At 35.6% G+C, this 25,395-nt stretch overlaps 2 protein-coding genes across 3 annotated transcripts; one reads left to right on the forward strand and one right to left on the reverse strand.

The window, feature by feature from the left end:
• Positions 1–2,000: 2,000 nt before the first annotated feature.
• rab3da (RAB3D, member RAS oncogene family, a) lies at positions 2,001–16,343 on the forward strand. Its single transcript, XM_055204431.2, has 5 exons — positions 2,001–2,282; positions 4,460–4,690; positions 12,802–12,920; positions 13,120–13,244; positions 15,572–16,343. The coding sequence occupies exons 2-5, from the start codon at positions 4,460–4,462 to the stop codon at positions 15,757–15,759; spliced, it is 663 nt and encodes a 220-aa protein (XP_055060406.1). The 5' UTR covers positions 2,001–2,282; the 3' UTR covers positions 15,760–16,343.
• A 1,013-nt stretch (positions 16,344–17,356) lies between these two features.
• On the reverse strand, positions 17,357–25,354 carry best2 (bestrophin 2). 2 transcript variants are annotated; one of them, XM_073860675.1, is made up of 10 exons: positions 25,068–25,354; positions 24,196–24,399; positions 24,027–24,121; positions 22,302–22,535; positions 21,960–22,114; positions 21,508–21,585; positions 20,863–21,015; positions 20,050–20,130; positions 19,733–19,887; positions 17,357–19,625 (listed from the first exon to the last, which is right to left on the reverse strand). In XM_073860675.1, exons 2-10 carry the CDS (start codon positions 24,345–24,347, stop codon positions 18,902–18,904), a joined length of 1,827 nt encoding a protein of 608 aa, XP_073716776.1. In that variant the 5' UTR covers positions 24,348–24,399; positions 25,068–25,354; the 3' UTR covers positions 17,357–18,901. The 2 variants fall into 2 exon arrangements, with proteins under 2 accessions (XP_073716776.1, XP_073716779.1); XM_073860678.1 differs by lacking the exon at positions 25,068–25,354 and having other exon boundaries at positions 24,196–24,554.
• Positions 25,355–25,395: the final 41 nt, after the last annotated feature.

Genomic DNA, 25,395 nt, shown 5'->3' on the forward strand with positions numbered 1-25,395 from the left:
GGCATGTAGTGGTGAGATTGTGAATTGCAACCAACAGCTCAGTTTACAGCTCACCACTCCCTTTCAGTGGTGGCTCGTGACTTCTTTTCTGAGGATGCGCAAATGCGAAACTCTGCAAAACATTGTCGTGTGAGGATCGTCATGTCAAAATACGTGTTCCGTGCGTCATGTCAAAATAAGTGCCTGCCTTATGAAGGGTTTTTCATAAGAGAGGGCTCGCGTTTGCCAGATACTCGCTTAATCTCAAGTGTGATCAGAGTTCAGTGTTTAGTAAGTGTCGCGAGACGTGAGTGTCTCTCTTATTATAAACCCCAAAGCGTCTGTAGCAGTCACGTATTTTGACATGATGCACAATGCACATATTGTAGGTTGACGTGCATAATGCAAAAATCACTTTCTTACTTAGTATTTTTGTCTTGTTTTTAGCACAAATATCTAAAAATTCTTAAAAATTTATTTTCTTGATGAGTAAAATGGTCTAAGAAAATAAATCTAGTTTTTAGACAAAAAATATACAATTAAGGTGAATTTGTGCAAAACGAGCAAAAAAATCTTCCAATAGGGTAAGCAAAAAATATTTTTTCTTAAACACTTAATTCAAGAAAAATTCTAGAAAATTTTGCTTACCCCATTGGCAGATTTTATTTATTTATTTATTTTGCTTGTTTTATGCATACATTCACTTATAAATATTTTAACTAAGAACTAGACTATATTTTCTTAGACCATTTTGCTCATCAAGAAAATGCAACTTGATTAAAACGTTTTTAGATATTTGTACTAAAAACAAGACAAAAATATTAAGTAAGAAAGACCTTTTTTGAAGTGCACACACAACACCCCAAACACATATTAGGGTTTTTTTTGCCTCATTGTTAAAGGAGGCACCGGCGGCCGCCACTGCTCCCTTTCGAAAAGCATAGAGAAGCTACGGTTGCTACGCCACAAGACAAACATGTCATCGACTTCCATGTAAGAAGTGTATGTAGATAAAAGCAATTCTAAAATAATACAAACAATTAATTTTGTAAGGTTTTGTACACCACTGATAATATACACTGCAAAAATGATTCTCAAGAAAAAAAATTCTTGGTGTTTTTGTCTTGTTTTCAGTAAAAATATCAAAGGATTCTTAAGTTAAGATGTTTTTCTTGATGAGCAAAACGGCCCAAGAAAATAAGTCTAGTTTTTAGACCAAAAATATCACATTTAAGTGAATTTGTGTATAAAACAAGAAAAAAAACGCAAAAAAACCTGCGAATGGGGTAAGCAAATTTTTCTTGAATTTTTCTTGAATTAAGTGTTTTAGATTTTTTTGCTTACCCCATTGGCAGATTTTTTTTGCTTGTTTTATTTTTTGGTCTAAAAAATAGACTTGTTTTCTTGGGTCGTTTTGCTCATCAAGAAAAAGATTTTTACTGAAAACAAGACAAAAATACTAAGAATTTTTTTCTTGAGAATCATTTTTTGCAGTGTGTAGGTAAGGAATAATTAACGATGGGCCGTTGAATTATCGAAAATAATGCACACCCAAGGTTGTAATGCGGCCACGGAGCAAAGAGTTTATTTACTGTATTCATTTTCTTCTCTTTTTAATGATTTTATTTATTCTTTTTAATTCCTTTTTTCACTACCCTGCGTTTATGTTTTATTTGTTGTAAATTAAATCAATTGGTTATTTCAGTTAAACTTGGCGTAGTGATATGGAACTGTAATGCAGTTGACAACCCTGGAACTACTTTATATGTGTGCGTTTACTCAAAATATTGCACACCCGTTGAACGTTCCTCAACCAGTGACAATGAATTAAGCTTTTAACAGCCCCGTTGTATGACTAGAAATATTGTTAAAGTATCACCTTTAAATGACACAATGCAATTTTTTAACACTTAAATGTTTTCTTAAAATTATTTTTAAAAAATCGCCTCATCACAGCGTGTCACAGCTACTGTATAACGGGGCGGACGCAGAACCTGTTGATTGGTTATTATATTGCATGCTGGAAACTCGCCAGTGCCGCTGACTGATCTGGAAACAGTCCTCGTCGTGTCAGCTATCCGTCAGCATAATACAGCTGGTGGATAGCCAGCAGGTCGCGGCAGACGAAGGCATCAAGGCTCTGATGTTGCAACGCCCCTCTGAAGGGAAGGCAATGGTCGGGGTTTGAAGCAGATAACGCGAGCAGAGCTTCCAGTCTTTTGTACGGGAAAAGTGAAAGTGGATCTGAACGCGAACACTGGATCCCAACTTCATAAAATAACCATCAAGAATAGCTGGTCAAGGTTAGTCATGGCCTTTAATACTTGTTTAGGATAAGCATCTTTATTGTCGTTTACTGTTGTGGGACGTTTTAGAAAGGTAGCCATATGGACGCTTCCTTTCAGCATCCGGAGCCGAATTGGTATTTGCTATTCGCACTCCGTTATTGATAATAACCTGATAATATGAAATGTGAATTGTGTCTGTTTGTGACGTTGTGTTTAATAAAACGTACAACGATGTAGCAGTACAGGGTGTGTATAGCCTACTGCTGGTTTGGAAACAGCATAAGATTAAATAAAATGTTATTTTAACATTTTTAATTTTATTTAAACTGTGGCACAACAGCACCATGTTCGTTTATACGTGTAAGGTGTGTCATATCCTGGTAACTCCCTCTTCAGGTTACCTTTACAGGTGTAAATATAGGAGTGTGTAGATCAAGCCTTACTGTATACCTGTATAACATGTTTCATGTGTCTGACACTTAGCTAAAACATCAAATATTTGAGATTGTTGCAGATATGTTTCTGCATCCCAATCGCATCCTAAATACATTGTCAGAATTAAAGGTACAAGTTGTCATTGGGATGGTATACTATTATGTACCATAAGTGTTTCTATGGACCTATGAGGTGCCGATATGTATCTTTGAAGTACCAAAATGTACCTGTGAGGTACTAATATGCACCATTTAGGTATAAAGATGTACTTTTTTGAAAGGGTACCACACCAGTGACAGCTTCTGTACCTTTTATCTGAGAGTGTGGTATTCAAAGTTACCAAATCTTACTAGCCTATGTTGAAATTAGGGCTGTGTGTCGTCAAGAATCTGACGATACGGTATGCATCGTGACACATGCCTGCGATATTGGAATATGCCTTATTTTGGGAATAAAATATAATTTTAGGAAAGCTGTCATCAGGAACACACCATCATAAGCAAACCTTAGCAAGTACTTTCTGTCACTCTTGAAGTTTAGAGATAAGAAGACAGCTGTCTAGCGGTCAGGATGTAAACATAAAACGATTGTACGATTTTAAAGGGGTCATAGCTCGAATGACTAGAATTTCATGCGCGGCTTTCACACGTGAATGAAGTGAGTAAAGTCAAATGTTCAAGCGTACAACTACACGCAAATAGTGCATTTTTGCCGCCTCTACCGCGGCTGGTGTGAATGCACCATTATTGTAAAAGTACCGCCCCTTAATCTGCACTATCCAACCACACCACTGCCATTTGGTGCAGAGAGAAAGAAAGGAAAAAATAGTATTGACAGCACAATTGAGTTTCAATTTCAACATACCACCATCATGGCGATCAGCTCATTTGCATTTTAAAGGACACACCCACAAATTTCTGCTCACACCTACAAAGTGGCAATTTTAACATGTTATAATAAATTATTTGTTGTGTCTTTTGAGCTAAAACTTCAGATACACACTCTGCGGATACTAAAGACTTATTTTACATCTTTAAAAAAAACTTAGTGAAAGGGAGGAGTTTAGTGATGCTGCACTGAATTAATAAATCAAGTATGCAGTGATTCACCTAATAAATCAATAAAATTATATCGTAAACATTACATTACATAAGAAGAGCTGAAACAGTAGACTTGTGAAGTTTGGTATTGTAAGCAATCTAACTACTAATACATATTAGTACGTCCCAGTATCTGCATACTTATTTGCTATGCATTCATGCAAAAGTATATACTTTTAGGGAGCAGTATTGGGACAGACCATTTGACACAATATTCTCCTTTTGTGAGGAAGAGAATGAATTGAGGAAAATTATTGTTAGTAAATGACGTCTTTAATTTTCGTCTGTTCTCACGGCATGCAGCTTTGGAACGTCATAAGTGTGCAGTGAACTATTCCTGATTGGTATTCTGTGTGCTTCCCATTTCAGTCTAGGTTTCCTGGCCGGAATGTTTTGTGCTGTAATGGCCTTGAATCAATGACAGATTCCTACTCAGCATCTCTGTTTTACAGAGAAACTAAAAAGCGAGTGATGGATAGTGGACAGTGTGGGAGGTGTACATAACCTATAAAAGACTGACCTAATACTGGAACTAAATAGACAAGCCGCGTGTTTTATCAGTATATGAGTTGAGAGTCGAACCCATGACCTAGACGTTGCTGGCGCCACAACAGTTGAGCTACAAGCTAATGTTGCCACTTTTCCCCACTCCTCAAGATGGCATCTGCCAACGATACCCGTCCCCAGGGGCAGAAAGATGTGACCGATCAGAATTTTGACTACATGTTCAAGCTCCTCATCATTGGGAACAGCAGCGTGGGAAAAACCAGTTTCCTGTTCCGGTACGCTGACGACGCCTTCACATCAGCATTCGTCAGCACGGTCGGCATCGACTTCAAAGTCAAAACGGTGTACCGCAACGAGAAACGTGTGAAACTGCAGATATGGGTGAGTGCAAATAAGAATATTTTCTTAGTAGTAGTAGTAATATTGATCAGTGACGGGAGATCATTTGAATAGTTTGTTATATATATATATATATATATATATATATATATATATATATATATATATATAGATTTTAATATATTATTATATATTATTTATTATTATTTTATTTTTATTTATTATTTAATGTGTAAATTTAAAAAACATTACATATACACTCACCTAAAGGATTATTAGGAACACCTGTTCAATTTCTCATTAATGCAATTATCTATTCAACCAATCACATGGCAGTTGCTTCAATGCATTTATGGATGTGGTCCTGGTCAAGGCAATCTCCTGAACTCCAAACTGAATGTCAGAATGGGAAAGAAAGGTGATTTAATGCAATTTTGAGCGTGGCATGGTCGTTGGTGCCAGACGGGCCGGTTTGAGTTTTTTTAAAATCTGCTCAGTTACTGGGATTTTCACGCACAACCATTTCTAGGGTTAACAAAGAATGGTGTGAAAAGGTAAAAACATCCAGTATGCGGCAGTCCTGTGGGCGAAAATGCCTTGTTGATGCTAAAGGTCAGAGGAGAATGAGCCGACTGATTCAAGCTGATAGAAGAGCAACTTTGAGTGAAATAACCACTCGTTACAACTGAGGTATGCAGCAAAGCATTTGTGAAGCCACAACATGCACAACCTTGAGGCGGATGGGCTACAACAGCAGAAGACCCCACCGGGTACCACTTATCTCCACTACAAATAGGAAAAAGAGGGTACAATTTATACGAGCTCATCAAAATTGGACGGTTGAAGACTGGAAAAATGTTGCCTGGTCTGATGAGTCTTGATTTCTGTTGAGACATTCAGATGGTAGAGTCAGAATTTGGCGTAAACAGAATGAAAACATGGATCCATTATGCCTTGGATGTGCATCCCACAAATCTCCATCAACTGCAAGATGCTATCCTATCAATATGGGCCAACATTTTTAAAGAATGCTTTCAGCACCTTGTTGAATCAATGCCACAAAGAATTAAGGCAGTTCTGAAGGCGAAAGGGGGTCAAACACAGTATAAGTATGGTGTTCCTAATAATCCTTTAGGTGAGTGTATTTTATGCAAAAACAAACTTTTATTTTGTATGTAATTAATTGCAATTAATCTTTTGACAGCCCTAATTTATACAAGTGATTTATAGTGCATTAAGTCTGTATATATTTTTATTCTACCAGTTACAGGAAGACTAATAGATTTCAAACATGCTATTGTCAAAGGTGAATGTTTGAAGAAAGCATCTGATGTGTCTATATGACTTAGCAAGACTTTGATCAAGATAATCTGGGTGGGGGTTTGTGTTGCAGCAATGATGGTTAATGTTACAAAATAACCAGAACTACCCAAACCAGATGGCGTCATCTTTTAACGGCGGTGAATTATTTGTGGAGTGCACACGGCACGCACAGGCAAATCCATTTATAGAGGACCTCCATTTAAAAAATGAGACATAAAAGCTATAAAATTAAATTGGTTGTGCTTTTTGATCTTCCAGACCAGTAGTGCATCTGTTCTTGTGTCTATTACGTTCTGCTTCAGTGTCTGTGTGTGTGTGCCAAATCACTAATTGAATCAATACTGAAACAGGAAATGGGTCAGAATATCAGCTGCCCAGTCCTGTCAAAGAAATATTTATGATGGGGTGCCTGCTTTCTGGATCCATGTGTTTTGTTCTACAGGAAGACGTGTGACCCTCTTATGATATTGGGAGCGTCAAAGTTTGGATTCACATTTATCTTTGACATGGCTTTACTCAGTCCTTAGTCAGTATTAAAGATATATTTTTTCATAGAATGTTCTTTACATTATGTATGATGATTTTATTTAGAAAACAGCAGATGGCTGAGTTTTACACACTGGGTCACATATGTTTTCATCATTTGTTTTGGCTCTTTATGTCTTGTTTGCATGGTCATTATTGCGCGTCAGTTCTCGACCGCAGTCGTCTTCAACAGAGGAAGCAGCAGTAGCTTTGTGCTGATGAAGGGAAGCTGGTGAAAAAACGCCTTTGAGGTGTTGAGCAGCATTTCCTATAGTTAACTGTGTGCAGCTAAGTTTGGCCAGAGATCATCATAAAAGCATTGTATTCATATTTACGATAAATGTGATTAATATCTGCATGTGCAAAACTCATTGCTGTGTTGCTATTATGTGGTCTAAAACATATAATCCATACTACACTGAACAAGTCCAGTGCTTTAATGTGAAGAAAATGTATACAATAAGATTATATTTGTTAACATTAGTTAAAGGGACAGTTCACCCAAAAATGAAAATGACCCTACGATTTACTCACCCTCAAGTAGGGCTGTCACAATGATTAAATAATCGTCTCATGATTTCAGATCACCACAATGATTGCACATCTCTTTAAAAACACAAGGGGGAGCTGCAGCGCGTGTATAAACGAGACTGTATCAGATTACTTTTAAATATGTGTTATGTGTATTAGTATTTACTGCCAGGTAAACCTTGCAAATAATCACAACAATGTGTGAAAATTGTTTCATAAACAACGAAAAAAATGTATGACAATGGACAATGCTAACATATTCCCGTTATAAAACATTTTCAAACGCAAATGACAGAAATTTAGACCCGGCGGAAGATGTATACTGCTTGTGGACCGCATGCTAATTTGGACAATTAACTGCCAGCCAAATTTCATAACCGTGACAGCCCTACCCTCAAGCCATCCTCGATGTATATGATTATCTTTAATCAGACGAACACAATCAGAGTTATATTGGAAAATGTCCTGGCTGTTCCAAGCTTTATATTGGTAGTAAATGGTGCTTCTGATTTGAAGATATTTAAAACTTAACAGACTAAAGTAAATAACTTTTAGTAACGACCAACGCATGTTCACGAGAGAGTGCGTTTTCAGTGTAAGACGTAGCAATACTAGACGTAGTGAAGATGAGACAAGAGAGACGAGATGCTACATCCTACACGTTGGTTGTTACCGGAAGCTAGATATTTTAGTTGGTAGGTCTGTCACAATGATTAAATAATCATCGGATCGCGATTGTTTGACCTCATTGCAATGATTTCAGATCACCGCAATGATTGCACATCTCTCTAAAAAACACAAGGGGGAGCTGCAGCGCCTGTATAAGCAATACAGTATCAGATTACTTTTAAACTTGTGTTATGTTTATTAATATTTCTGCCAGGTAAACCTTGCAAAAGATTTAATTTAAATAATCACATCAATGTGTAAAAATTATTTCATAAACAAAGAAAAAAATGTATGAGAAATAAATGTCAAAGTAATAAAACAGACAATTAATCCCCATTATCATCAAAGCCCTAAACAGGCAATTAATCGTCATAATCGACACAAATTCTTAGACAATTACATTTCATAACCGTGACAGCCCTATTAGTTGGTAAAGTTTTAAATATTGATATTTTTCTTACAAAACTACATTAATTGTCCTCAGAAAGGCTTTATTAATCCCCTGGAGCCGTGTGGATTACTTCTGTGAAGAATGGATGAACTTTTTTGGGCTTCAAATCAAAAGCACCATTTACTAACATTATAAAGCTTGGATCAGCCAGGACATTTTTCAATATAACTCAGATTGGGTTCGTCTGAAAAAAGATAATCATATAGATTGAGGATGGCTTGAGGGGTGAGTAAATCATGGGGTAATTTTAATTTTTGGGTGAACTATCCCTTTAATGCATTAGCTAGCATGAACTAGCAATTAGCAATATTTGTACAGAATTTATTAATAGTATTTCGTATTATTGTCAGCATTTACTAATACAATTTAAAAATTTAAATAATTAAAATTTGTAACTGTTAACATTAGTTTAAATGTTTAAAAGATTAATAGATGTTGAAAATGATATTGTTCATTGCTAGTTCATATTTGCTAATGCATTATACTGTTAACAAACACAACCTTACTGTAAAGTCTTCTTCGTATGATAAATATTCTTAGTGCTTTGTTTAGGTCTTGGAGTTAAAGACTAATGCATTAGATTGCATTAGAAACCAATACTGATAAGACAGCCACACCTTTTATTTCCAATATGATTGACAGGATATATACTGTATTGGTTTCAGTAAAGGCTTTTCCTTATTGACAAGAGCCCAGAATTTGGTCCAAGCCTCGCGGTGTGTATTAAGTGGGTGTGGAGGACACAGAGATGTACGTCAGGTTTTCCTCTCAACTGAGCGAGTGTTTAGTTAATGATCAGTCTCGTTTTCCCGCAACACTCTACACTGTGAAGAAACTGAAATGTTTGTTTATCTCTCTGCACAAACAGGAGTGTTACCTGCACGTTTATATTTGCATGCTTCATCTGGTTTACTTAAGGGAGGCGCGGTACATTTAAACAGAATGACAAATGTAGTTTCAGGAATTCATTATTAAGGAAAAGTAAATATTACACATTTAATTAGTCATAATAGAGCATCAGAGTTGACCGAATGTGGTTTGTTCCACCAACACCATCTTATTGCAATATGTAACTATTTTATGAGGTGCTTCATTTGTATTATTATACGGTTTGTTCGAATGCTTGATTCTGATTGGCCAGTCGCGACATGTGCAGGTTTGTTATTCCCAGATAATAACTACTCAAAAGTATAAACACACGGTAACCTGGATGCTTCAAATCAAATATTTAAAATCAATATTTAATGTTCCTTACCTTACTGTACTTATGAGGTAAATATGTGTGTAATAAGCAAGTTAATGTACAGGCAGCTGGTTGTTATCGCGAAATAAGCCCCTTAAGTGTGATACAAGACCCTCAGGTCCTGAATCTGATCACACTGTCAGGTTTTATTTCTGCATTAATAACCGACTGCCTATACATTATCCCTTACATAGCCTACCACAGAGCTGTTAAATGTTTTAGGAGTGTACATTATTTTTTAGTAAACGCAAACCTATGAAGTAGTTCCACACTGTTAAAACTGTTACTTGGATCTAACTCAATAAAATTAACATTTTCCAACTACTTTTTGCAAGTTTATTGAACTAACTGATATTTTGAGTAAGGACAACTTAAAGCGTAACTAAACCCCTGGTCAGAGCGTGACTCCACCCACTGGCAATATTTGAAAAATGCAAGAAAAGTGGGCAGATCCCAACAGAGTTAGAGGGGACGAGCAAGTGTGTGGTGAGATCTTAACAAGGGCGTGGTGAGCTTGAATCTGCTTACGTCACGAGTTATTTTTTGGACTCAACATCCAATAGGAAAATTCAACTGCAGTAGCCACCGTTCAACCTGAAGAGGGCAGCACTTAGACGTTTTTACACCATATATTGCAGTATTGAAATACTTTATATCCAAATGTCAAAAAACTTACTAAAATCAATGAACAGCACTAATAAAGCATCATTCTTACAGATCATTAACTAAAAAAAGTTGGTTTAGGGTTTAGTTACTCTTTAAAGCGACAATAAGTAGGATTTACCCCCATCTAGTGGTGAAATTGTATTTTGCATTCAAACGAATAGTGCTCTCTAGCGCCTCGCTTTTTCTAAATGCGTGTTGCAACTACGGTAGCCGTTATGTAATCACTGATCTCCTTGTCCGTTTCAGCTGGTTCACGTGTTCTGAATGAAAACACATTGTGGAAACGCGTTGCTAGGCTAGTGCTTTTTGTCCCTCTCTGCTATTATAGTTTTTCAATATGGTGGAATTCTAAGCTTACAAAGAAAAGTCAGATCACTGACAGAGGTCATTTGACACCAACGAGGACATATTTATGAATTAAAACATTGATTATGATTAATAAAACACTTAAAACCCTACTTACTGTCCCTTTAATAATATGGATTCAATGAATGTAAAAATATTAAATATTATAAAAAAGTATTTTAAAATCTGCATATTACACACAGACTTAATTAAAATAGGTTACATTTAAATGAAAAAATACTAGTTAACGTCTTCTGATTTATTGATTAATTTTATCAATTTTATTATAACTACCTAGTTAGTTATATTTACTAAAATAATTCAAGTAGTTTTAACACAAAATTATTAAGTAAATTTTCTTCTTACAAATTAATTGTATAGTACATGATAAAATAACATTGATTTCAACAATGTGTTTATTTAGAATTACTCAAAATATTCAAATTCTTATGTTATTTTAACTCATATTTCCCTTTTTTTTAATCTTTTTTACTAAGGCACAGTAAATATACTAACATAACTAAATAGAAGAAAACGTATATGATGATTGCATGCTTGTTCAGTTTTGTTCAGGGTTTAGATGAGATGTGTAAGAAATTAGTCCTGTAGTCACAGTAGCATTTTAAGGGTAAAAACCTGTCGAATGTCTTAAAAAATATAAAACACCTGAATAATGTCTTATGGTGTGGTAACCATGGTATAAGCAGAATAATTGACACCGGTATGTTGAATTATTGGAAAATAATTATTTATTCTATTCTATTAGTAATTCTGCACGTCGTCTATTATTCCTTAAAGGTGCAGTGTGTCATTTTTAGAAGGACCTCTTGACAGAAATGCAAAATAATATACAAAACTATATTATTAAGGGTGTATAAAGACCTTTTCATAATGAACCATTATGTTTTTATTACCTTAGAATGAGACGTTTTTATGTACATACAAGAGGGTCCACTTACGTGGAAGTCGCCATTTTGTGCCACCATGTTTCTACAGAAGCCCTTAACGGACGATGACATGTTTTTTGGGTGCCGGCTACCGTAGCTTCTCTATGCGTTTCAAAAGTGAGGGTGAGCAGTGGACTAAGTCGTTGGTTGCAATTCGCAACCTCACCACTAGATGCTGCTAAAATGTACACACTGTACCTTTAAATCTTACAAACTTATTTGTATGTTTTAGTACGATTTGTTTTTACCCGATTTACTTTTATTTTTCATTTAATGCTTAGTATGGTTTTGTATAATTCGTATTGTGTGAATTTATACGAAATTACCGCGTACATTACACTGAAAAAATTATGTATTCAATTTACTCAATTTTTTAAGGTAAGGTTGCAATCAATTTATTTAAGCTACATTTAAACAAAAAAATTTCGAAAAAGAAATTACATTTGTTTACATTGTTTAAATGTAGCTTAAATAAATTGATTGCAACCAATAACCTTTTGTTAAAAATTTATTAAATTGAATGAATAATTTTTTTCAGTGTTATGGTTTCCTGTGTGATCAGGTAGTTTGTTTTTGTAGGACAGTAAAAAACAATTGCAGACAATACAATGCAATGTATGTATCATTTTTATAGTTTATAAACTTTTAAAGAGAGGAGAAAATGTTCATTTGTTGTTGATGTAAATGTTGGGCTTTCTATCAAAAGCTTTTTAGGCAAAAGCACATCTGTTGGTAGCCATTGGGCTAAATAGATAGATAGGCTGTGATTGTTTGTTATTATTTGTGGTGATATTAATACATTCAAATGGACTGGACAACTCATTGTCTGATTAAAAATCTGAGTGCTGAAACAAAACCGATGGGCTTTAATGTTTGCATATGGTATGATTCACTCATCTTTGAGGTAAACTAGTCATCAGTTTGTATATGTTTGGTGTGTGTGTGTGTGTGTGTGTGTGTGTGTGTGTGTGTGTGTGTGTGTGTGTGTGTGTGTGTGTGTGTGTGTGTGTGTGTGTGTGTGTGTGTGTGGCAGGTGGGACGTCTTATCTCTGTTGAAAGAAGGGGTTGGGGCTTTTGTCTATTCAAACCGATCATCCATTAGTGTGAATTCAGAATACACAATTCACACACAAATATATATACAACCCTCTAACAGCTGCCTTAACCAAGAATTACCATGGTAACCTGTGTGTTAGTGAGGTCACAGCATTGTTAATGAAGTCGAGGCTTTCAGTATCATGGAAACTAATCAAATGTTGCCTAGTTACCACTTTAACACGGCTGTTAACCTCGACATATCTGTTTATGCCTTCCACATTGTTTTTACTCATAGAGCCAAACTAACATTAAACTATCTGATATGTTGATTTTTTTTGCTGCCTCATATAAGACGAAATACTTTCAGAAGTGTGTATGAGATATTTATGAGAGTGCATGTTTTTTTTTTATTTAGGATACAGCCGGACAAGAGAGGTACCGCACCATCACTACAGCATACTACAGAGGAGCAATGGGCTTCCTGCTAATGTATGACATCACTAACCAAGAGTCTTTCTATGCTGTACAGGACTGGTGAGTGTTATTATACTGAGTCTGTCTGGTTTTTATTGTAATATGGGTAGTTCTGGTCTTCAGGTGTGAAAAAGTTCAAAATGATGCACAAGTAAATGATCCTTCATTAAGTAAAACTAGTTTTCTAGATAAAGCAGGCTGCCCCCTAATGGTGGGAGTTAAACTAAATAAACAAGCATGTGTATGTGTGTGTTTTCAGGGCGACTCAGATTAAAACATACTCGTGGGACAACGCTCAGGTGATTCTGGTGGGGAACAAATGTGATCTGGAGGACGACAGACTGGTGGCCACAGAAGATGGACAGAGACTGGCTGAGGAACTAGGCATGTTACAGAATATTTAAATAATATAAATCTCTTATCTAATAATAATCAAAGATTTTACTTGATTTTACTCATTTGGCATTGGCCAGTATTCAGGTCCTATTTTAACGATCGAAGTGCATGGTCTAAAGCACACGGCGCACAGTCTAAACGGGTGTGTCTGAATCCAACTTTTTAAAAAACATTTAAAAAAATAGCAAAACTATTGCTTACCAGGCTACAGGTGAAGCAGCTCTTTACACATTCTAACGTCTCGTAATCGATCCTCATTTATGTCCAAGAGACCCAATAATAATCTCTTACATTTTAATCTTTTCATTTTTCAAATTTAGAAATGTTTGTGTGCTGCTGCGCATCCATGTGTGTGATAAGCAAACGCGCGTTGTCATCACATTTATTTGCGCATATTACTAATGCGCTCATTAAATAACAAAAACAATATTGCGCTGTTGAGTTTAGACTTTAGACCAGGTTTTAGTTAGTGATTGGCGTAGTCTATTCTGGTTGTCTATAATGCATTTGCTATTTAAACAACGTGGCGCTAAACATTAAAATGATAATTGTGCCGGCTTAAAACTAGCAAAAGACACTTATTATTGCGTAAGTGTCAAACTTTAAAGCAAAGTTTAAAGTTTGACGTTTGCCCAAAATTGGGTCTTTGTCAGATCAACGTTGGAATTTGACGTTGGATCAACGTTGGAATTTGACATCGGATCAACGTTGGATTTTGACGTTGGATCAGCGTCAGATTTTGATGTCAGATCAACGTTGGATTTTGACATCGAAGCAACGTTGGATTTGACATCTGATCAACATTGGATTTTGACGTTGGATCAACGTTGGATTTGACATCAGATCACCGTTGGATTTTGACGTCGGATCAACGTCGGGTCTTGACGTCAGATCAACATTGGATTTGACTTCAGATCAACTTTGGTTTTTGTCTTCGGATCAACGTCGGGTCTTGATGTCAGATCAACCTTGGATTTGACATCGGATCAACGTTGAATTTTGACGTCAAATCAAAGTTGGGCTCTGACGTTAGATCAACCTTGGATTTGATGTCGGATCAATCTTGGATTTTGACGTCGGATCAACGTTGGGTCTTGACGTCAGATCAACCTTGGATTTGACGTCAGATCAACCTTAGATTTGACATCAGATCAACGTTGGATTTTGACATCAGATCAAAGTTGGACTTTGATGTCGGATAAACGTCGGGTCTTGACGTCAGATCAACGTTGGATTCTGACGTCAGATAAACGTTGGATTTTGACGTCAGATCAACTTTGGCTTGACATGAAAATCAAACATTGAAATGACGTAAACATCCAAAGTTGTGTCTTGACATCAGGCCAAGGTTGGGTTTTGATGTTAGGCCAACTTTGATCAGATGCCAAGACCCAACAGTGACCTGACGTCAAGACACAACGTTGTTCTGACCAGTGCTCGAATTGAATCAAGTCTTATGGGGGTCCCCACCATGACATAGCAAGCAAGCCTAAAATGGCAACGCATTACTACCTTTAAACACAAATGTATGATTTATTTAATACTTCCCAAAATATTTCTGTATAAAGGCTGGAAACTAATTTATTAATCATTTCAAAATATAAAATTTGACTAGATAAGGTAATGTGCCTATAAGTGGTGTTTAAGTTGAGTGCAGGATAGCCTACATTAGGTGGGGCAAGTTGCTTTCTTTATTAGTCACTTAGTAGACTATTCATTTAACTATTTTACTCAAAACATCTGCTACATTCAGCAAAAAAACTGTTCAAATTATTTGAACTGACACCAGTTTATGAGGCAAGTGATAAGAATATGCATTACTAAGGTAACGATGAGGCCTCCCTACATAGAGATTATTATTTTCAATGTTTTTGGTCACAATGTAATTACTTTTGTTGCCATGACTTAGTTGCAAAAAAAAACTTTGCAATAATAAGGAGTGATTCTAGATTTTTAATATTAGTGTGGTTCAGCCTCCAATGAGGATGTGATTAAAAAATATATATAAAAAATAGTTTGAATACTATAATGGTCCGATCATCTCTATTCACTTTAGGTACAGAAACACCTGATAATTTATATCATTTGTTTCAGGAATCTCTTTTCTATCATCTGAAAATGACCACCGATCATAATATTAAAGAAGAGACAATCTTGTCAAATAGATTTGGTGCAAATATTGTCTTTGTCACGCATTGCACCGGGTGATATGGGCCCTTTATTTTGGACCCTGTATGTGCATGCACATCAAATTTCATATTTATTTTATGAGCGTAAATGTAGCTAAGATCCCGTCATCTTTTTTGTTTCTGCAGGCTTTCAGTTTTTTGAGGCAAGTGCAAAGGACAACATCAACGTCAAACAAGTGTTCGAGCGGTTGGTCGACATCATCTGTGACAAAATGAACGAAAGCTTGGACGGAGACCCGACCTTGTTAAACAATCACAAAGGCCCGACTCTACAAGACACGCCTCCTGATGCTCAGAGTGGCTGTGGATGTTAATGATCCACATTCAACAAACACTTGAAAGCGAACATTCTCACACTTAAACACACAGAAAGAGAGACTCTTTAAAAAGCGTACACGCATAAGCAGCCCACATATAGTATGAAACAAGTAAGAATCAGGTTTGTGTCCCTAATCCATCACACTTTGTATCACGTTTCGGTTAAATAAGCCCCTCTGGAATTGAAAGAACTGGGAGGTATTTCCTTCTGCATGATGGCTGCTATTACACTGAACTATAATGTAATAATGAGAATGGGCAGGAAAACACTGAATGAAACTACAGAGCAGGACTCAAATGAATCCTCACAGGATGGTTTCAGATCACTCCAGATCCTTGAATAAAACACACCTGTTCGCCTGCTGAAATGGCTTTAAATGTTTCATTGTTTAATTAATGCAAGGTCATGTCATCATTACATATAAACCTTTGTTAAACACATATTAGTACCGGTTTGGAAATATTTGAAAGTATGATTGCCAATACTTGTAACTTGTTTAGTATGTGCTTGAGAAAGATAATATTTGTCTTTGCAATTTGCTTTGAATGCAATAAATTTGCTTTCCCGTGGACACTAAAAGTGAACCCTGATAGTTTTTGTTACCTGTGTGTACGTGACATCTAGTTTTCAAACCTTTTAGCGTGCACACCCCCTTGTGTAGCATGCATACTTTAAACCCTACAAAAAAAAATCATGACATAAAAAAAATTTGTCTTTTGAATTAAACAAAACATATAACATTATACAATGTATTCATGTTGGTTTTGTAGTATTATTTTTCTGAGAATTAATTACACAGAATTTATGATAAATAATATATAATATAATATTAATAATAAATAATAGTATTATTAAATATATTATTTATCATTTATTTCTGAAAATAATATATATTATAATATTAATAATAATTTATGATAAATGATATATATTTAAATAATAATAATAATTTATGATAAATAAATAATAAAGTTTGAGAACCACTGCTTCAAACTGACAAGAATATGATGTTCTGAGATAAAAATTAATTATTAGGGAGGTTTAATTATGAAGGGGTCACAGTACCAAAACTTTGCACAAACATATTTTTAATATCTCTCAATTGATTAACTAAATATGGTACACTTGTTAAAAGCAATGGTTTGGTTTGTTCTGCCAAGGTTTTTAGGATGTTGTGTATAAAAAAAGATTTAATACACACTGCAAAATGACTTTCTTAATATTTTTTATCTTGTTTTCAGCACAAAAAATCTGCCGATGGGTTAAGAACAAAATTCTTGAATTAAGTGTTTAAGAAATAAAGATAAAGATTTTTTTCTTACCCTATATTGGCAGATTTTTGCTTGTTTTAAGCACAAATTCACTTTTTATATTTAAAATATTTTGTGTCTAAAAACTAAAGTTATTTTTTTAGGTCATTTTGCTCATCAAGAAAATGCATCTTAATTTAAAAATGTTTAGATATCAAAGAAACAAGACAAAAATACGATTGCCTACAGGTTCAGCTTTCTTGGGCTTCGTTCCTGATCATATAAAACAGGAAAGCATTATAAATACTAATAATAAAAATAATAGAGAGAGCGCGAGAGAGAGACATTACATGATGGTGAAAACTGTGTCTAAAACAGATACCAGAAAAAAAACTCTTTTTATTGACGTAATCATTGTATGACATCAATATTGCGTCATTTAGAATTAATTAGCACGTGCAGTCGAATTCCGTGTGTTTACTTTCCCAAATGAGATCAGGAGATTCAGGTTTGGCCTGTCATGTACTTTCCCAATCCCACCAAACCAATTTCTCAGGTTTTCTGCTGGCTTTTTATTAAAATGCTATTAAACGGATTGACAGCGTGATAATTCACAGTTTAATAATTAACTGAATGTACACAGTTCATTTAACAATTAAATTTTCTTAATATAAAAACAATAAATAGCTAATACTATTATATAAAAAATCATCACAAAATCATTATATTTATGTGTAGTGCTGACTTTATATCCAATGCTGTTAATTTTGCCTTTTCTTTCGTAACCAATCACAGAGCCAGACGAACAAAAATGACACAACATTGCCACCTTGTGGACAGTTTGGAGTATGCTAGATCAATTATGATGATGATTATTGTTCAAAAACATTGTCTATCATAGTATATTACTGAAATGTTCTTATTGAAATCTAAATTATATATATTTAGAAAATGTATCAGGTAGACTTACTGCTTATGTGCCACTGTTGCTATTTTATAGACATTCAGACAAAACTTCAGACATTCAGTGCTGATTACTGATATTGTTCTTGTCAAAATCGTTGTTCATACTATTTTTTCATTTTTAAGATCTAAAAATAGTTTATATGTGTAATCAAATTATCTGATCAATTTTGCATTTTATAAAAGTCAATAGTATAGTTATGTAGTATTTTGTATATTTAACTTAAAGGTGCCATGTCACAAGACGTTTTAAAAATGCAAAATAAATCTTTGGTGTCCCCAAAATACATATGTGAAGTTTTAGCTCAAAATACCCCACAGATAATTTATTATAACATGTTAAAATTGCCACTTTGTAGGTTTGAGCAAAAATTTGCAGTTTTTGGGGGTGTGTCCTTAAAAATGCAAATGAGCTGATGAAATGAAAACACTGATCACAATGATGGTGGTTTGTTGAAATTAAAACTTTCCAATTGTTTTCTCTCTTTCTCTGCACTAAATGGTAGTGCCATGGTTGGATGGTGCAGATTAAGGGGCGGTATTATTATAATAAGATCCCCTTATGACATCACAAGGGGAGACAAATTTCACTGACCTAATTTTTTCACATGCTTATTTACCAAAACTAAGTTACTGGGTTGCCCTTTTTCACATTTTTAGATTGATAGAAGCACTGGGGACCCAATTATAGCACTTAAACATGGAAAAAGTCATATTTTAATGATATATCCCCATTAAGAATATCTAACTGCTTTTAAAACTTGTAAATATAAAAAAGCATGTTGCTAAATATTTTTTTGCTTTACAGAAGACAAAATGGAAGAATTAAAGTCTATTGGGTCACTCCCCAACCTTGCCAACTGACCCGATGACCTCTGACCTGACCATTACACCTTCAGTTTGGTCATTGGAAGGTGGCCATTTTTAATCTTTCACCATTCGCTCTCCTTCAGAATTCTCAGTAAAGGCCGAGACTTCAAACGATGGTACATTCAGCAAAGACAAACCAGATTCTGCTTTTACATTCGGGGTCATGACTTTGTCACTGATAAGCTGAAAAGAGAAGAAGTCTGGCACAGAACGGTTGGTGGCACTTAAAGAGTCGAGGTGAGGCTTCACCTGGTCCAGGGTGAGAAGAAGACTTTGGCGGGCTGTTTTGGCCGACTGATGATGTCTCCCGGTTGATGTCTGCAACAATGTGGGTGGTGGTATTTTTGGCACAACTGATCTCATTGCATCTTTGTTCTCTTCCACACTATTCTTGAGGCCCTTCTCGTCTTCACTTCTTCCTTCTTCTCCTTCCTGGTGTATCATCACAGCCGACATTGGAGGACAGGTGCCACCACAACTGCAGGTGGTGCTCTGGGTGGTGTCCAACCCAAGTCCAGCCGTTTCTACGCTTCTCCCCATGCTCTCCTCTCTCTCCTCCTCCCCCTCTGAAAGGGAAGGATCGTGGCTAGCAGGACGTGTCAATCGGTGCAGCTGGGCAGAGGTACGACGCAAGGCTCCGCTCATGAATCCTGTTGGGGATGGGGTGGAGCTCAGCAGGCGGTTGAAGAGTGCAAGATTGCGATTTCGTAACGCTGACTGCTCCCGGTTCTCAGCGATGTCCTCCAGAGGCTGAAAATGCATCTCCTCTTTAGGGACTCTAAAGGATTTGAAACATATGTAGATTGTTAAAATTGTCTTTTAAGTTCACTCACATATGAAAGTTTTGTCATCATCTCTATATTGTGAACGCTGGTGAACGCTGACGTCATATCGAAGGTGGAGCCCTGGAAAGAGGGTTTGCGCAGCAAGAAGAGTGTAGCAGCTGTGTACGGCGGTCGAGGGTTCGAGTCATTCCAGTATAGATCTCTCTCCATCATGGGCAAATCTCCATACATTTCATCTACGGCCATCATAGACACCTTCAAACCCATACAGACAGAAAAACACCTTCAGTCCTATTTACAGGGTATTGAATGAATGAATGAATGAGGGGATGAATGAATGAATGAATGAATGGAATGAACGGAATGAATGAATGAATGAATGAATGAATGAATGAATGAATGAATGAAAAATGGTACCTGGAAGTTTCTATCAATAAGCCAGTTGGTCTCAAAATCATCATCATCCTCTCCAAATGGATTAATGAGTTGCTCTGCCACCTGACATATGACAATGACATAAAACAATAAAAAGAAAGAAATGGTACTACTGAGAGAATGTGAAAAAACAAACAGCGAAAAAAAATGAGAAGTGATTCTTATGATTATTATGTTTAAAGGACCAGTGTGTAGATTTGTAGCGGCATCTAGTGGTGAGACTGTGAATTGCATCCATCGGCTCACTCCACAGCTCACCACTCCATTTTGAAACGCATAGAGAAGCTACGCTTCCCTGCCAATGACGAGTTTTTCCGGCAATCCGTATTTCCGCTATTATGCACCAGGTGGTGCTCTTACACAACTTTTAAACCCGAAAGTATTCCCTTAGGGAAAACAGTTCAAACTCTGTATGCTTTGAGGATCACTCTGAATCTGATCTATATCAAAAGTCCTTCACAAAATCTCAGCTTTTTGCTCAAAATTTGCTATTTTTGAAGAAACCTACCCATATTTGAGAGGTGATAAAAAGAGAACAAATGAAGGTAGGATGAAGCTTTTTTTCATTTGATATATTGTCTGTTTATATATTTAACGAAGAAAATTTTCTGGAAATCATAAAATAATTTTGAGAAAATCATAAAAAATGCTGTCGCTGGCTGGCAACTTTTTTTTTTAAAATGCTGGTGGGGAAAGAGTTAACAGTAAGATATTTAAACCTATGGGCGTGGTAATATACAATAATAGTAGGAGCATCTAATAAATATTTAGCAAAGCATCGGGGTGGGTCCTGACCTTCAACCAGCCGGCATAGAAGAAGAACTGTAGAAGGGTAAAGACTGGAACGTAAAGGTCAAGGTCGTGACCAGGATAACCCTGACTAGGGTCAAGAAACTGACGACCAATCAGACACACCAGGAAGAAACTGTACACTGCCAAAGTCACAACCTGTGTTGGGAATCAGATGCATGCTTATAAATATGAGTTCATGTTCCATACACTTTCATCAAACATAATCAACCAATCGATCGCTTTATATCTTAAAGGTGCAGTGTGTAGATTTTAGCAGCATCTAGTTAAATTGCACATTGCAACCTAGGCTCAGTCCTCCCTTTTGAAACACATAGAGAAGCTACGGTGCCCAACATGGGACAAACCTGTTGTTTTTTGAGACAATCTGGTGAAGAAATAGAGCAGTTTGTCTGTTTAGGGCTACTGTAGAAACATAGCATTGCAAAATGGCGACTTACATGTAAGGAGACCCGCAGGGTAAAGAAGATAAAAACAGCTCATTCTAAGGTAATAAAAACAATACAGTTCGTTATGTAAGGTCTTTAAACACCATTTATAATATAGGTATGTTTATTATATTGCATTTCTGTTAAGAGATCGTTCTAAAAGTTACACACTGCACCTTTAAACCAATGTACGGTAACTGACCTGTGTATAGACCAATGGTACACTGATCATGTCAAAGTGAAAAAGCATGCTGCATTTTCCTCTGAAATCATTCAACTCCTATTAGAAACAAAGACAAATAGAGACAGCTAGAAAAACCGAGCACAAAATGTTTACAAATACTGTGATGTTAAACTCTATTCACCCTTTGACAAACACACTCACACTATATGGGTATTACAATATACCGTACCTGTATTGTCAATAACCGCGATAATGATCATTTATATAGGCTACAACTCTGACATTGGCTAACGAAGAAAAAACACAACATAAAAGATTAATTTGACTAACAACATTAGTAAAAACAAGTTCAAGGGTCAGATCGATATCGCGATAATATTGCCATCGCGGACACTTGGCGTAGTGTAGTGAAAGTCTGATATTGTGACTGACACAAACAGCTGTATTTTGTGTAGTTTTGTGTGAGTTACCTCCAGTAGGAGTTTGTAAGTGTTATCATCTTTAATTCTTCCCTCACATCGAGCGACTGCGGTCAGGTTAGTGAACCACACACAAGGCACCCAGTACTTATTGTAAGGTGAGTGCAAGCTCTCAAACTTCTTACGCTCCTCTCTTGTCATAAAACCTAAAAAAGAGGCATTCATATTAAAATGTTAATTTTTCAGACTATATTGCCGTTCAAAATGTTCACTTACACATTCTTTATTCATTATTTGTCCATGTGTGAAACAAATCATAACTCTTCTATATTTTATCATCTTCGGGGATAAAAGTTACCCTCCGCCTAGAATATAGGTTTAAATCCAGGTTACCTGCTTCAACAACATGATCCATAGTCGGGAATCTCTTGAATGCGGCTGTGCTGACGGAGCGCAGGATGAGGATCGCGGACAAACTCGCGTAGCGCATCAGCGTGCGTCGCAGCAATCTGCCGCGCTCGTCACCGCCCTGCACGCCCCCCGAGAGCGTGCACATGATCCGGTCCGGCAGCGGAATGGAGGTGTACTGACTCCACCATCGGTTCACTATTAACGTTACGTAAAACCCTGCGTGCAACACCGATAAAAAAAAACCTTTGAGTCATTTTCTTGGGCTATTATAAATATAAGTTTATTGTTTTATCAATATGGATATCGATCACTACTATTAAGGAATATTGTTAGTTTATTAAAATACAGTATATAACTAACAAGCAGTTATTATTAGATTTATTATCGTCCAGGAAAGATTAACAATTTTGCGTGGAAAAACAGCGCAAAGTATTAGTATAAAGATGCTTCATTTTTTAAAATCAAAAATAAATTACAGAATTGCGTACAGTAACAAAATTTACAGAATTATTACTGTAAAATATATTGTAGAATCTGTATACAGGAAGTTGCGGCACATTTCACACTTTTCTTTTTATAGTGTATAGTACAATTTAATCTTATAAGCTATAATATAAGCAGGACTATAATAATTTTAAAGTTTGTAATGGTCCAAAATATGAACAAGACAGTTAGGGATTTTTATTTACATTTTTTATTGACGTTATAGGTGTAAACAAAAGTTAAATTCTCTAATATTAGGCCTACATCATTTTCATTTAAAATGTAACATTTATTTAGTACTACTTCTTGCCAAATAAAATTTTTACATTTAAAAAATGTACATAATAATAGAAATAATTTTTGTTTTGAAATCATTTCAAATAAATCTCTGAATTTTTACACGGTAAAGTGTAAAAGATTGCTGTAGTTATGCAGGTGGCTGCCAGTAACTTACTGTAGATTTAACATTACACATGAAACATTATGTGTAATGTTTTAAATGTTTGAACATTAAACATTAACAAGTCTTTGTCTTTACAGGATAAAACTATAAAATAACCGCTTTCATGCAAAGCATTCTGGGAACCAGAAATCCTCATCAATCTTTTTCTGTTTTTATTCCTTCACATTTTGATTCCATGCTTTGCATGAGGCTGTTATTATTCCATAAAGATAGAAACTTGTCAACGTTTAATGTTCATTTAACTTTAACCAAACTGTTGCCAGTAAATAACATAAATATAAATCTACAGTAAGTTACTGGCAAACAGCTGGCAGTAATACTGTAAGTTCGACAGAACATTTTAACAGTGTAGAAAATTTACAAATTAAATTACTTGTAATTGTTACGTTTAATGCATATAAGCTGGCAAATTTGCTTTTTTAATGTTGTGTAACATTGTTTATGTTGAATTTGTAGGTTATATATGTTTAGTAAAACTCTAAAATGACACCCTTTCGTTTTAAATTTATAATTTATTTACTACTTCTATCCGTAAATTTTGCTTTGCCTTACATAATAAGAACAGTGTCATTTTTCAGTTTTGATATCATGTTAATAAATCTTTAAATTAAACTGTTCAATAAATCCAAAGGAACATAACCATTATGCTGTTTTCTTTCAGTAAAACCGCTTTAAAACAATACGCATAAAAAAACGGAAAGGCACTAAATCGACTTTGAATCGAATCGGATTCAATTCAATGCTGTCGGGGGTTTTCGTACCTAATACAAAAGACATTGGGATAAGGCTGGCGTAGTGGTTGCAGTACATGGAAAGCTTTTCAAAGTATCTCTTCTGATCATCCAAAAGGAGAAATCTGCAGAGAAAATGAGTCATTAAATATGACTTTAAATCAAAGCATCAGATGAAGACTATAATAAAAGCACGCACCTGTATGTGAGACTGATAGCCGTATAGAGGGCGAAGAAAGCCAGAAACTCTTTGTAAAGGACTTTATAGATGCTTCCCTTCCACACCAGCAGCAGTTTGGAGAAGCCACAGAAACGCGCATTGGCCACTCTGGCGGTGTAAGTGACCGTCATTACGCACCAATGATCTCCTTACAAATCAAATGTGCCACAGCTTTTAACCCTGCTGAAAGATACAATATAACCTCTAATGGCTTACCACACTGTAAGAAAATTTTGTCAAATCAACATATTTTTCTATACTACTTTACTTTAAAAAACTAAGTTTAGCAATTTCAACTTGTTTTTATAAGTTATGCCAATATTCACAGGTCAAAACTTAAAATAGTAGGTTGAATTAACTTGCCTTTTATTTTAAAGTGATTAAAACCATTATAAAATTCTTTTGTGTATCTTATTTCAGTAGGATTTAATGGTGTTCTGTTTGTTCCCAGATAGCATCCCACCAAAAAAACCCACATTACCAGTAGAGGCCCACAGACCCCTTCTGTCTCCAAAATATAAAATCAAATATGTGTGAATAACTAAGCTGACGTTTGCTATTCATTATTGTTGCCATTTTTCTAAAATCATCAGTAATATTTTGGAAAGTTTAGTTCTCTCTCACAATATGATGCTTATGATCCCGTGGGACAAACATCATGCAAAGTATTAAGAACCGGTGAATGTGGGTTTACTATAAACATGCTTGACTACATCAGCAGGTGTTCAGTTTCCCATAAGGTGTAACCCATCCTACCCCTACAATCTGCATTGCATTTTACATTTAACATCTCTCTTATCAGAACTATGATACATGAACTAAATTAATAAACAAAATGATTACATACTTACCCTTTCACCTTAGCCTTGAGATAACAGATATGTTTAAATGCATAATGTAGGATTCTCCAGAGGACCTGCGTATTACGCATCCAGGCAGGCTGCAAGTGTTTATGTTTTGAGATGGAGTCAAACTGCTCTTGCAATCTGGAGGTGGGACTTCAAATGAAGAAATAATCTGACAACCTTTCCAGAGTCATTAATGTAATGGTAATAGTGTTTACCACAACTGCACACTAATAATATCTGGTGGCAAAAAATTGATTAGATCTTCTTTATATATAAAAACGTTAACTAAGCTGGATCTTATTCTTTCCTGGACAACAATGTTACAAATTTC

Source organism: Misgurnus anguillicaudatus, chromosome 3, assembly GCF_027580225.2.
Source record: "Misgurnus anguillicaudatus chromosome 3, ASM2758022v2, whole genome shotgun sequence".
NCBI classification, from domain to species: Eukaryota; Metazoa; Chordata; class Actinopteri; order Cypriniformes; family Cobitidae; genus Misgurnus; species Misgurnus anguillicaudatus.